At 39.0% G+C, this 13,009-nt stretch overlaps 1 protein-coding gene across 11 annotated transcripts in view; it reads left to right on the top strand.

Annotated features, from left to right (window-relative positions):
- Positions 1-4,159, top strand: part of LOC112678549 (LINE-1 retrotransposable element ORF2 protein) — a 156,662-nt gene extending 152,503 nt beyond the window's left edge. For all 11 annotated transcript variants that reach the window (XM_049103845.1, XM_049103840.1, XM_049103838.1 and 8 more), the window contains 2 exons: positions 328-392; positions 2,773-4,159. In XM_049103845.1, coding sequence (XP_048959802.1) covers positions 3,131-4,048 — 918 coding nt within the window. In that variant the 5' untranslated portion in view covers positions 328-392; positions 2,773-3,130 and the 3' untranslated portion in view covers positions 4,049-4,159. The remainder of the gene's footprint in view (positions 1-327; positions 393-2,772) is intronic.
- The last annotated feature ends 8,850 nt before the right edge of the window (positions 4,160-13,009 follow it).

Here is a 13,009-nt window from a genome sequence, read left to right as displayed (position 1 = left end):
TAGGCTGAACTGGTCTATCTTTATATTTTAATTTAAAAATCAAGGAATTTTAAAGAAGAAAAATTAGACTGGGAAAAAGTATTTTTTTAAAAAAAGAATTTTATATGAGCTGAAAATAGACGACATAACTGGGGTGATTATGAGCCGTTGCCAGGAGGCGGGAAGAGTCTGTCAAGTGAGAATGCTGTGATCCCACAGTAATAAGAATTAAGGATGCAGTTTCAGCTTAGTTGTCGCTGCTTGATTTTAGAGAATAAACTGCCAAAATATTGTGGAGAGATGATGTGAATGTCAGATCACTCTGTTTTTTTTTTTTTTTCCTAATAGATTTCTAAATACACCAAGCACATACTTTCTTACTGGACTTTTTAAAATGGGGTCTGGAAAAGCAGGTAAATATGTGACCATCTACTGTAAGGCTAGCTAGATATTATGTTTATGTTTACCAAAAACAGGTATCAAGATGTTCATAGCACTATTTGAAATATGCCCCAATTGGAAGCTACCATAGTGTCCATCACAACAGAATGGCACAGTGTGGTGTGTTTATGGCAGGATACTATACTGCGAATAATCTATAGCTACACCCAACCATATAGGTGACTCCTACCAACAGCAGTGAGGGCAATAAAACAGGTACAAAAAAGAACATGACATATGGTTTCAGTTTTATAAAGTACAAACCCAGCAGAACTAATTTATCCTGATGTAAGCCCAGATGATAGTTGCTCTTAAAGGGAAGAGTGGCTGAAAGGAGTGAAAGAGAGAGTTTCTGGTGATTTTTGGTTTCTTGATCTGAGTGCTGGTTGCATGGTTGTGTTCAGTTTGTAAAGCTATGCACTTCTAATATGTACACTTTCTGGATGTATATTTTGCCACAGTAAAAAAAGAAAAAATAGAGTACTTACACTCAGATAACTACCAAGCTTTGACAGAAGAGTAAGTATTCCTGAAGAAAACAGAAGAACTCATGTGGAGACTTTCAGTGCTCATATCCATTTGATTGACTGACTTTCTTGGCTTTTTTGCTTATGTGTTTTAATTCAGCAAGATATTTTCATTTTAATTATGGTAAAATGGGTATTGTCACTTAAATCTCCAAAGAGATTTCTGGTCAGAGAATCAAGGAATATAGGGGCCTTTTGAGGCAGAAAATTGCTCATTTGTCCCTTTGAAAGTACCTAAGACTGAAGAATAGAACCATTGACTCCATCAGCTCTGGGGAGGAGCGAGACTAAGGAAGATGAATAAATGCCCACAGAAGATATGGGCTTTGCTGGATTCTGAATTTACTTCCACTTCCTTCAGATCCAGGCCTCTCTGTTAACTGAGATCTTCCAGGATGCCAGTTTTCATTCCACCTTGCCTCCCTCACTTCCATTACCCATGTCCTACTTCCTGTGATATTTACATGGAACCCAGGAAAACTCTTTCTCCCTTGAATGTCCTCTTTGTTTTATTTTCCTCCACTGGGATTAATGGCCACCTGTCTTTGGGGTCTTACTGTTTTGTGACAAACCACCCTCAGCAGTTTTCCTTGAAACCCATTTGCTCAAGGGCCTTAGAGTCTTTTGGGGGTGCAGACCAAGCTTCTAGACTACCTCGCTGTGCAATAAACTAGTTACAGGTTAGGTCACAGATGGTACACGGCATGTTTCCCGTGCATTGGCAGGAAAGGAATGGGGTTCAGTGGTTATTTTGTCAAGCTGGAAGCAGCTCCCCTGGAGAAGTCTATGTCACTTGTGCTGATTCAAAAGAATGCCTGATGAAGGGAAAAAGCAATCATGGGCCAAGGCATGAGCTGAGCACTTCCTTGAATGCAGCCATAGAGAATGTTTTCCTAGGCACCACGTACACATCACTAGCTGGAGCTGCACTCTGCTTTCCTGTCTCGATAGGTGAGCAGCACATTTAATTTCAGCTCCTGCGGCCTTCTGTAAACTACCCCAGCTCTACTCAACTCCTCAGCTGTGTTTGCTCCTCTGTTCTTGGAGAACAGCATTTTCACTTGGTATAAACTGTGAGGCACTGGCTGAGCAAGCAGATTGGTTACTAATAAGGAAATGCACTGACAGCTTTTTAGGCTCTGATGAGAGAAAAGAGATGTCTTTACATCAGAATGGTTTAACTCTCAATGTAGCATATCCACTAGTTAAAATTTAGAGAGAAATTTAATGGTCAGACTATGGTGCATAGTTTCAGAGTTACTTAGATTATGAGAAATATGACTTTTAAGCAGCTTATAGGCCATAGCTCATCTTTTATTCTGGTATGGGTAGCTTTGACAAGGATCCAGAAGCCCCACCCTGTAACTCAGCTCCATCAGACACTCAACAGAGGAAACAAGAAATATTTGACTATAGTGTTAGCTATGGAATGTTCCCTGCTAGTCATATGATTTTTATTAGCTCAGCTCATTCCTGTCAGATTAATAGATATATCAGAGATATTCAGAATTAGAAGGAGCCAGAGAGATAATCTAGTCCCATGTTCTCATTAAAATTTGTTTTTAATTAACAAACAACAAACCTAGATTCAGAGAGATTAAATAACTTGAAAAGTTCTGTCAGTGACAGAGCTGGGACTGGAGTTCAGTCTTGTAGTTCCTGGCCCACTAAGGACCTGTTCGCTTTTTATAGACATCTTGGAGAGTTAGAATGATTTCTTGCTTGAGAGGTACATATCTCTAGGATAGGACCGTTTGAGGGATAATCAGGAAATATATGAGACAAATATCTTTTGTCCCATGTCCTCCTTTCTCCATGAATCCAGAACATCAAGCCATTTTCAGCATCCATTGTGGTGCTGGGACTGAACACAAAGATTTCTAAGGAGCCTGGATGCAGTCTGAAATAACTCCACAGGAGTTGGCTGTGCCCTTTATATACTCCTGATATATAGGGCCCTACTGGACATTGTGTAGAAACATCTGCACATAGTGGCTGCTCTGATTTAAGCCTGAGTGCTCAGTTCTTTGTGGGGTTCTCAGTGTCACCTCCAGTCTGAGCCATGATTCTTAAGCACCCCAAGACAGTAAAAATATCCCCTTTTCTCTCTGAAGTCTTTCTGCTGTTGGAAGACCTAGGACAGAAGCAAATCTTTCAAAGACTTTTCAAAGGGGTTTAAATTTATGTCTAGCAGACTTTGGACATTAGAAGATGGTGGTGTTTCCCTTTTTGAACTTGGCCACAGTAACTTCTTGCAAGATACATCCACGAGGGCAAAAGAAACAAAAGCAAAAATGAACTATTGGGACTTCATCAAGATAAGAAGCTTTTGCACAGCAAAGGATACAGTCAACAAAACTAAAAGACAACCTACAGAATGGGAGAAGATATTTGCAAATGACGTATCAGATAAAGGGCTAGTTTCCAAGATCTATAAAGAACTTCTTAAACTCAACACCAAAAAAACAAACAATCCAATCATGAAATGGGCAAAAGACATGAAGAGAAATCTCACAGAGGAAGACATAGACATGGCCAACATGCACATGAGAAAATGCTCCGCATCACTTGCCATCAGGGAAATACAAATCAAAACCACAATGAGATACCACCTCACACCAGTGAGAATGGGGAAAATTAACAAGGCAGGAAACCACAAATGTTGGAGAGTTTGCAGAGAAAAGGGAACCCTCTTACACTGTTGGTGGGAATGTGAACTGGTGCAGCCACTCTGGAAAACTGTGTGGAGGTTCCTCAAACAGTTAAAAATAGACCTGCCCTACGACCCAGCAATTGCACTGTTGGGGATTTACCCCAATGATTCAGATGCAATGAAACGCCGGGACACCTGCACCCCGATGTTTCTAGCAGCAGTGGCCACAATAGCCAAACTGTGGAAGGAGCCTCGGTGTCCATCGAAAGATGAATGGATAAAGAAGATGTGGTCTATGTATACAATGGAATATTACTCAGCCATTAGAAACGACAAATACCCACCATTTGCTTCAACATGGATGGAACTGGAGGGTATTATGCTGAGTGAAATAAGTCAGTCGGAGAAGGACAAACAGTGTATGTTCTCATTCATTTGGGGAATATAAATAATAGTGAAAGGGAATATAAGGGAAGGGAGAAGAAATGTGTGGGAAATATCAGAAAGGGAGACAGAACATAAAGACTCCTAACTCTGGGAAACGAACTAGGGGTGGTGGAAGGGGAGGAGGGCGAGGGGTGGGGGTGAGTGGGTGACGGGCACTGAGGGGGATACTTGACGGGATGAGCACTGGGTGTTATTCTGTATGTTGGTAAATTGAACACCAATAAAAATTATTTTATTAAAAAAAAAAGAAGATGGTGGTGTTTACCTAGATAAATTGTCTTTCCTGTGGTATTGTTTATCTTTGGAATATATCCATAGCAAGTCCAAGAGAAGATTCTACTCTCTTCTGCACTCAGATAAACTCACTGCTGAGATTTGCTGGGCAGGGTTAATAGCTAACAATGGTAGAGGTAAAACAAGTCACAGGTAATACTGTACCACACATGGCAGATCCCTGCATAGTTAAATGAGCCAACACCTCCAAATTACTGCCCTCTCTATGACCAGTATAGCAGGTACAATTAGAGGGGCCATCCCTGGGAACCTTGGGGATGCTTTAGAGAAATAAGAGATTTCAGACATCCATCCTCTTCTATTTGCTTGTACATATCCTTCTAGTCCCTAATTTATTCAACAGGTAGATCTTCAACACTTGCTAGAGGCTCCTGGAACAAGCTGATAAATGAGCTTTTCTTAAGCTCCTGCTTTCTGCCAAGCACTTACACGTACATTGTCTCAGTGGTGCTCAAAATACTGCTGTGTATTAAGTTCTCTTTCTTATATATCCTGAAACTAGGGTTCAGAGAAATTAGATGGATTGTTCGAAACACAGCAATGCAGAGCTGTGACTCAACCCTGGGTCTTCAATCAGAAGGGGTTTTGGGTGGTTTCTACTACCTCTGCCTCTTATAATAGTGTACCCTCAACCATTGAAATTGTTGGAAATAAAACTGTGTGGTTAATTTTTAACAAAAAGAAAACACCAAACTTAGAACCCTTGGCTTAGTCAACATTCTAATTTAATTCTCAATATATAAGCAATAGTGATTTTATATAATGGATTTGATAGATATATCTATCTACCTAGAAATTATTAGAATGTCTTTTTTACACAACAGATCTACCTTTATCGTTTGACCTAAACTAATTTAAAAATTATTTTTGTTTCCTAATTTAAAAGAAAAGTAATCTGAATAGCAGACAAAAGTCAACAACCTGGGACCACTGTGGGTCATAACTCTAAAGACCCAAATGTAGACAACAGTAAATAAGGACAACATTATTAATGACTAAAACTGCAAGTGGAAAAAAGCAGAAAGCACACACCAGACACCCTGCAGAAACAATTAAGTTATTTAAGAGTTTTAGAGTCTTAAATCTGGAACCATCACAGCTAAGAGGATAAGCTTTGGAATCTGAGAAAGCAGCCTCAAAACTAGGCTCTGCCTGTCGTGTACAAGCTATATGCAATCAGGAAGAGAGTTAAACCTGTGCTAAACCCTAGATTCCTTCTCTGCAAGATGTTGGGGGGCAGTAGGAGCAGTGGACCATACTTCCCGCATAGGATTGTGGGGAGGCATGAATGCCCCTTAGCACAGGGTGGGGCACATGGAAAGTATATCATAAGTGGCAGCTATTGTTAGTATTATTAAGTATGATACATAATGATATGCAAAATCATAACCTAGCTTTACGCATTTTTACTCAATAAATTTGTATCAGGCAAGCTAAGGAGTTTCTTAGATTAAACATCTGATGAGAGCTCAGACAGGTTGACCTTTACAGTTCATTCCAACCTGAGGGTCTTGATTTTATAAGCTCTTTTAGGGGTCTAGTGCTAATTATAAGCAAGGTCCTGTGTCATGTTATTTTCAAGTAAACAGAATGTTAACAAGTAGATAAATAAAATATACTGAGAAAGAAAACCACAGATTACACATGCGTTCATCTCCAGGCCTGTGCAAAACCTCACAGTAAAGGAATTTAAAATGTATGAACCTACAAGAAAAAGAAAGGAGAGATGGTGAGAGAGAAAAACTCGATTTTGGAAGCTGGAAAGCAAATGGAAAGGCAGTAACATGCTGAGTAGACCAGGGAGAGTTGAAAGCTGCTTGTCTACAGGAAAGAGAAGCCAACAGGAAGCAATGAGGAAAAAAAGCAAGCCAATTTTGAGGCAGAACCTTGAAAAGGCTTAGAGCTGGAAACACAGGGAATCCGTGAAGGCAAGGGTGCTGAGCAGGACTGAAAGCAGGAGGCTTTGTTGAGAGTTTGTAAAGGGAACACTTGGGATCCCAGGTCTCTCTCTTGCTACTCAGTTGGGTGCCACCCAAGTCCCACCTTTCTCCTGGTTTTGCCCCCTTTACCTCTGGCCATCTCATAAGAATTTTTCTGATGTTGTTACAGCCTGCTTTAGTTCACTCTACTGCAAACCATGCTTATAGAGCCTTCTTTTTATCCACCAGTACTTATTAATAAAACAACATGGGGTAATGATATTTGACAAATTTTACTATAGAGAAAAGGAAAACCTAACACACCATCTGTCACTATTTTTAGATTCCACTGTCATGTCTCTATGAAGACAGTCCTTTACTGGCTCTCACTCTCCTCTGGCCCTGGCCTTCTGCCACTGGAACAAGGGGCCTACTCTTGTCCATCCTTGGAAGTGTCTTTTATCTTGTCCTTCCCAGACCTACAGCCAAAGTATGGGAAGACCTGTTGACAACATAATAGACAATACAATAGTTGACAACATATTGAAGTATCTTGCCAAATCTGAAGATATAATTTGTCATCATTTGAGTAAGGAGTCCTCTCCATGTGAGGCATTTTACAATTGGAACACTTCTTCATTCATGGCTCTGCAAGAGCAATGATTAGGTAATCAAGTTGTGCATGAGGAACCAAGACACCAAAATGAACCCCTAAGAATAATTGGGGGAGGACTTTTTTCCCAGTTCCAGATATATAAAGATTGGGACAGAATCTCTGAACAGGAAGAGATTTTTTGGGATCTATCTCTAATACATCATTTGGCTTCCCATTTCCTTTCTGATTTCCCTAGGCAGTATTTGTTGCTCTCTTACTGTTGTTTTTATTCTTGTAGGCTTACACAAACAACAATAAAATTATAGCTCTTAGCATAGCATATTGTTGTTATTTGTTAGTGGGACTGTCTACGCTGGTAACTTGTGAGCTATTTGAGGAGTATTTTATTCATTTTTATATTCCTGGCACATAGTAGGCACTCAGTAATGATGCTGCTGAATTGAATTGACTGTGGTAAAAGAACAAAATGCTTCTCCTCAGTCAGCATTTGTTTTCTAGGATCCATTCCAATATACTTCCAACTCAAAAATGTGATTTAAGAGATAGGCAGAGAGTGAATTGAGCTGAATGCTTTGCTAAAACACCTTGTCTTTAAAAGTGGGGGAAAAATCAGCCACCTTCCCAAGATAGCTATTCTGTCCCACATCCTGAAGCAATGAAATGATGAGTGCTGTGATCAGAGAGTACCCTCAGAAAATAAATAAAAACCCAGCTCTAGTAATGCAGCCATTATCTAGGAGGGAAATGACGAAGGATATCATTATCATCCTGATATTTTTAGAAGTTCTTTGGTGACAGGTCAGATTTTTGAGAATCGGAAAATGATAAAAATAATCTTGTTATTCCACAAAGGAGGCTCTATATATATCAGGCCGATTTTGAGCACTGCTTGAGAATGTTGAGAAAATATTTTTAAGTGTTAGTGAAATGATAGGCTTTGGGGGCAGACCCAGCCTTGCTTTATAAAAGGTTTCTCTTGTGGGGGGAGGTGGTGTTGAGAGGTTTTAGGGATGTTGGCATCATAAAATATCAGCAGTCAATGCAGGTTTTTATTCCTAAATTTTCAAGAGAAGGGTCCACATGGTAGAATTTCATGAGGTATATAGAAAATTGAAAATTGCTCTTGAAATTATTAGAGATGTCTGGGGAGTCCTTCTGGCCCCCACCAGATGACTATGCTAGTCAGATCTTAAGGCGCCTTTTTTTTCCTTATTTTCAAACTGCAGGATTCTGTAGGATTCTTTTTGCAGCTTTCTTTTGTAGCTACTGGTGAGTGGCTCCATAGTCATGTATCTAAAGGGGCTTGGGGCTCCGGATTTTAGTTAGAAATGACTGTTTGGGATGTTTGCTTCTTTAAATACTTGGCCATCTGACTCTCTAATTGTTTAGGATTAGTCATAAGTTAAGTAGGACAGAGAAAATGTTATAAATAGTATATTGCATATCCATTCAAGAAATTTAGACTAAGTTTACATATCCTAGCCACTAAAAGACAGAGCCTATATGTTTATTTAATACATTGTTTGATTCCTGTTTCATTTATAATATACAAGTCTAATATGAAAAATGATTCTGTTAGATTTATATGTAACTTACTCTTTTCTTCATACTTATTTCACTACCTTTTTATTTCTTGTTTTTCTTAAGTCTGAATTTGAGCCTTTGAATGTATTACCTTTATGTCTTTTTTGAATACTTTTAAGAACATAAAAATATAAGTCCACATGTCAAGAAAATTGTACACTTATTTCTTTGGAGGAGATCACTATCAATACTCTGAGTTTATTTTACTAAATAGTGTAATTTTGGTGAATTGGGTCTTAGTGGGGCCAAAGAGACTTGACTATGAAACTGAAATAATATTAAATGTAAAGAAACATGTAGAGGCCAAAGAACAATATTCTATATTACTACAGTGAAGCATAGTTGACAATGGAGCTTTTAAGTGGTCCATGTCATTCATAGTGTGCCTCAGGATGACTCTGGCACTCTGTATTGGTGACATCAGGTGTTGCCTCTTAGAGGTGATTTGAAGAGTTCAGAATTATTTGCTTCAAAATAGCCACTACATCTTTAGAACTGCCATGGCCCACATATCCCTGCATCTGTCAAGCACTTAGACTTAGGGACTGAAGGCCTCCTACAGATTTCAAATGTGTTACTGGGAGGGACAATACATCAATATATAGCATATAGTACCATTAGTTATCAAGTTAAGTGTCCTGTCTCTTAAATGTGGCTCAGAAGGAAGAGGGAAGGAGGAGGAAATCTGGAGAGGCAGTGTTGTTCTGACTCAAATTGAGGGTGCATTTTGGAGTCCATCTCTGGGAAGCCAGTCTTTGGGGCAATGATAGGGGAACACTCAGAGAAGGAAGGAAAAGGAATCCAGTGCATACCAGGGGACTACAATGACTTCACAAAGTTGCTATGAGACTGCAGTTTCCAATTTTGCAGAGTCACTTGAAATGAAAAATACTTTCAGTGGAAATTTATATAAGCTGTCTCCAGTTTCTCATGGAGTTTCCATAGGTCAGGGACTCTGTTGTTACATTAACATGAAACATACCATCTTTAGATACTCCGTAGCCCTGCGGCACCAAGCAGGAATCTGACGCAGGTAACTTGAGTGGTCCAGCACTCCCTGGAAAGACAGGTATTGTGAAGTTCTCTCTGGCAGGCATGCTCTCTATCCCACCCAGAACCATCTTGGGGTCCCCCACTCCTGACAGCCACCTGTCCTGGAAACATTCTCATTGCAGCTTGAGAAAGAAACGTACGAGTATATCACCATGACTTGGGACTTAACAAAAGATGTCAAGAATGAGGGTGGTTCCAAAGGAAAGTGCTTAAGGAGTCCAAATGGTTGTAGCCAGGTCCCTCTGGATGCTGTATGGTATGTTGTGCCAGTTGCTTAGATGAGCCTTTCCAAATTTTTTGATGAGTTCCCCAAAGCTTTGGTGAAGTGTGCTGACAGATCGCCAATGTTCATGAGCCCAAGTAGAGAAGAAGGCTAGTTTTTGCCAGGCTTCATCAGATTCCCAGAAGAGCTAACCTATAATCACAGGGCAAGTGCAGTTATATAAACTCCTCACTGGGGAATTGGCTCCTGGGCAGAGAATTTTTCTTACTTTTCTCTTTCTGCCTAGCAAGAGGCATAATATGGTGGGGAAAAAAGAGAACTTAGAGTGACAAGGAAGCCATACATTCAACTGCATTCTAGCAATTTAAAAGCTCATGTAACTCAGGAAAATTAATTTAGTTTCATTGAACCACATCTCTAAAACCCAGATGATTATAATAATTTATTTGTAGAGCTACTAAGAAGATAAAATAAGGTCAGGAGTGGAAATTTGACATATATAAAAAAGAATGTTTGTGAGATTCCCAGTGGCATAGACTAGCTTCTGTTCAGATAGTCATTCTGAAGGGAAATATTCCAGGGTTCCTCCTGAGTGGACTTCAAGCTTTGGAAGCACTTCCCTTGGAAGCACTTCCCTTGGATATGAAAAGAATCTTAAAATCATCTTGTCCAGTCATCATACTTTAGTTTACTTTGTACTTAAAATTTATTCTTTTAAAGAAAATGTGGTATATGTTACAATGGAATATTACTCAGCCATTAGAAATGACAAATACCCACTATTTGCTTAGACGTGGAGGGACCTGGAGGGTATTATGCTGAGTGGAATAAGTCAATCAGAAAAGGACAAACATTATATGGTCTCATTCATTTGGGGAATATAAAAATTAGTGAAAGGGAATAAAGGGAAAGGAGAGAAAATGAGTGAAAATATCAGTGAGGGTGACAAAACATGAGAGACACCTAACTCTGGGAAATGAACAAGGGGTAGTGGAAGGGGAAGTGGGCAGGGGGGTGGGGTGACTGGGTGATGGGCAATGAGGGAGGCACTTGGCGGGATGAGCACTAGGTGTTATGCTGTATGTTGGCAAATTGAACTCCAATAAAAAAATTACATTTAAAAAAAAACTTATTTTTTTAAAGATTTATTTATTTATTCATGAGAGACAGAGAAAGAGAGAGAGAGAGAGAGAGAGAGAGAGGAGTAGGCTCCATGCAGGGAGCCCAACGTGGGACTCGATCCCGGGTCTCCAGGATCATGCCCTGGACTGAACACGGCGCTGAACCACTGAGCCACTGGGGCTGCCCTTAAAACTTATTTTTTAACAAAGAAATGCTTTATATAGTTTTAAAATATTTGTATTGAAAAGTAAGTTTCTTACCCTTATTGCATCTCAGATCCCACTCGGTAGAAGATAATCTCTTGCTGAATTCAATTTTAGACATTATCTTGTATCTAGTGTTCTAATATATGCAAATTTAGTTCATTAGACTTATCATCTCCCTAAACAGCCTCCCGATATAGCCTTACCATTATTGTTAGTTTCTTCATGGGATAACTTTGTGACTGCAGAAAGTATACCATTTTATTTCTAAATTTATCATGACACTATAATCCTTGGCTTCACCCTTTAAAAGATGAAGCCATTGGCACCCCACTCTTTGCTTTACCCCTCTTCCCACTTCCCAGTTTCCATCATTTGAGTTTTTATGTCTGTGTTGCTAAAGTTGGTAAAATTTACATTCTGTTTTATAAAAGGTTATAGTCAATGGCTTACATTTACCTAAGTGTGATTAAGTAAATGTGGTTTAGTATAGAGCCAAGTATAAGACAATGATTACATTTCCTCTTATCACCATTTTGATTTTTGGGTTAGTTTTCTTTAAGATTTATGTATTTATTTGAAGGAGAGCATGAGTGGGAGTGGCAGAGGGAGACGGAGAGGGAGAGGGAGAGGGAGAGAGAATCCCAAGAAGAATCCTCATGGAGTGTAAAGCCCAACATGGGGCTTGATTCTACAAGTCTGAGATCATGACCTGAGCCAAAACCAAGAGTCAGATGCCCAATAGGCTGCACCATCCAGGTGCCCCAACATTTTGTTTTTCCATGAGGGGGAGGGGCAAAGGGAGGAGGACAGAGAGAGAATCATAAGGAGACTCCATGCTCCACGACCCTGAGATCATGACCTGAGCTGAAATCAAGAGTCAGATGCTTAACCGACTGAGCCACCCAGGTTCCCCTGACCTTTTTGTTGTTTATATCACAATTTTGTTCTTGTCATTTTCTCATTTCAAAATTTTAAAGTTACATTAGTTGTTTTTCAAGTGCTCTTTTGTCTCCCAGAAACACCTCATTCTCTTCAGATCTACATTTGTGTTCATATTTGTATTTTGAGACTTGGCTTGTCTTTCTGGGTTGAATCTCCTATATCCTGGATCTCTGGACTTTGGTTTTTTATTTTTTGTTTTTAAATTTACTTGATGGGCTAAATCAGATCCTCAAATAATTTCCTCTAGGAATAAAAATAGGGCTACCTCTAGGTATATAGGGCTTCAAGCAAATAATTTTTGTGAGGCTTCTTTCTACATAAATAATTTTATTTAAAAAGTATTATAAAATTCATGGGTACATGTCAAATATAGTGTTTTGTTGGATCTTTTTTTTTGTGTTTTGTTGGATCTAATTTAGAATACTAGACAAAAGTCTTATATAATTAATATTCAATCAGTATATGTGAAGATTCTTCTTTATTCTTTATCGTCAAGTGCATTATTCCTGTCTCCAACCATGAGAAAACAATAACAATACTACTATTACTCAAGATACCAATGAGTTCATGTGGGAAACTGTATGCATTGAAATAATACAGATCTGTATTTCTGCAATACCATTATTGAATGCTGGTTATTATTAATTATGATGCTATTTCATCCATCAAGCCACATGACTTCTAATGACTCCCTCAAAGGTTGTTGCTGTATTTCATTGATGATGACCACAAATGCAGTTCTTATCCAGGATATTCAGGAAAATGTGAAAAATAATTTGTGTTCTGGTTATGATGAGTTTACCCCTTGGAATTTTATAACATAAATATAGAATAATACATCTTTCAAATTTTTCTTCTCTTGAATTCTTTATGTAGAACCACTACATCCTAGAAAGTGGTAATGTTAATGTTCACTGCACCCCACCTTCCATTCATTGTCACCACCAGAGAAGACTATAGGAGGAATAAGGAAAAAAGCCTCACTCACACAAGGAAGATCTGT

Source organism: Canis lupus, chromosome 29 (assembly GCF_003254725.2).
Source record: "Canis lupus dingo isolate Sandy chromosome 29, ASM325472v2, whole genome shotgun sequence".
Lineage (NCBI taxonomy): Eukaryota > Metazoa > Chordata > Mammalia > Carnivora > Canidae > Canis > Canis lupus.
The sequence above is the reverse complement of the archived record's forward strand: the minus strand, read 5'-3'. Positions and strand labels throughout refer to the sequence as shown.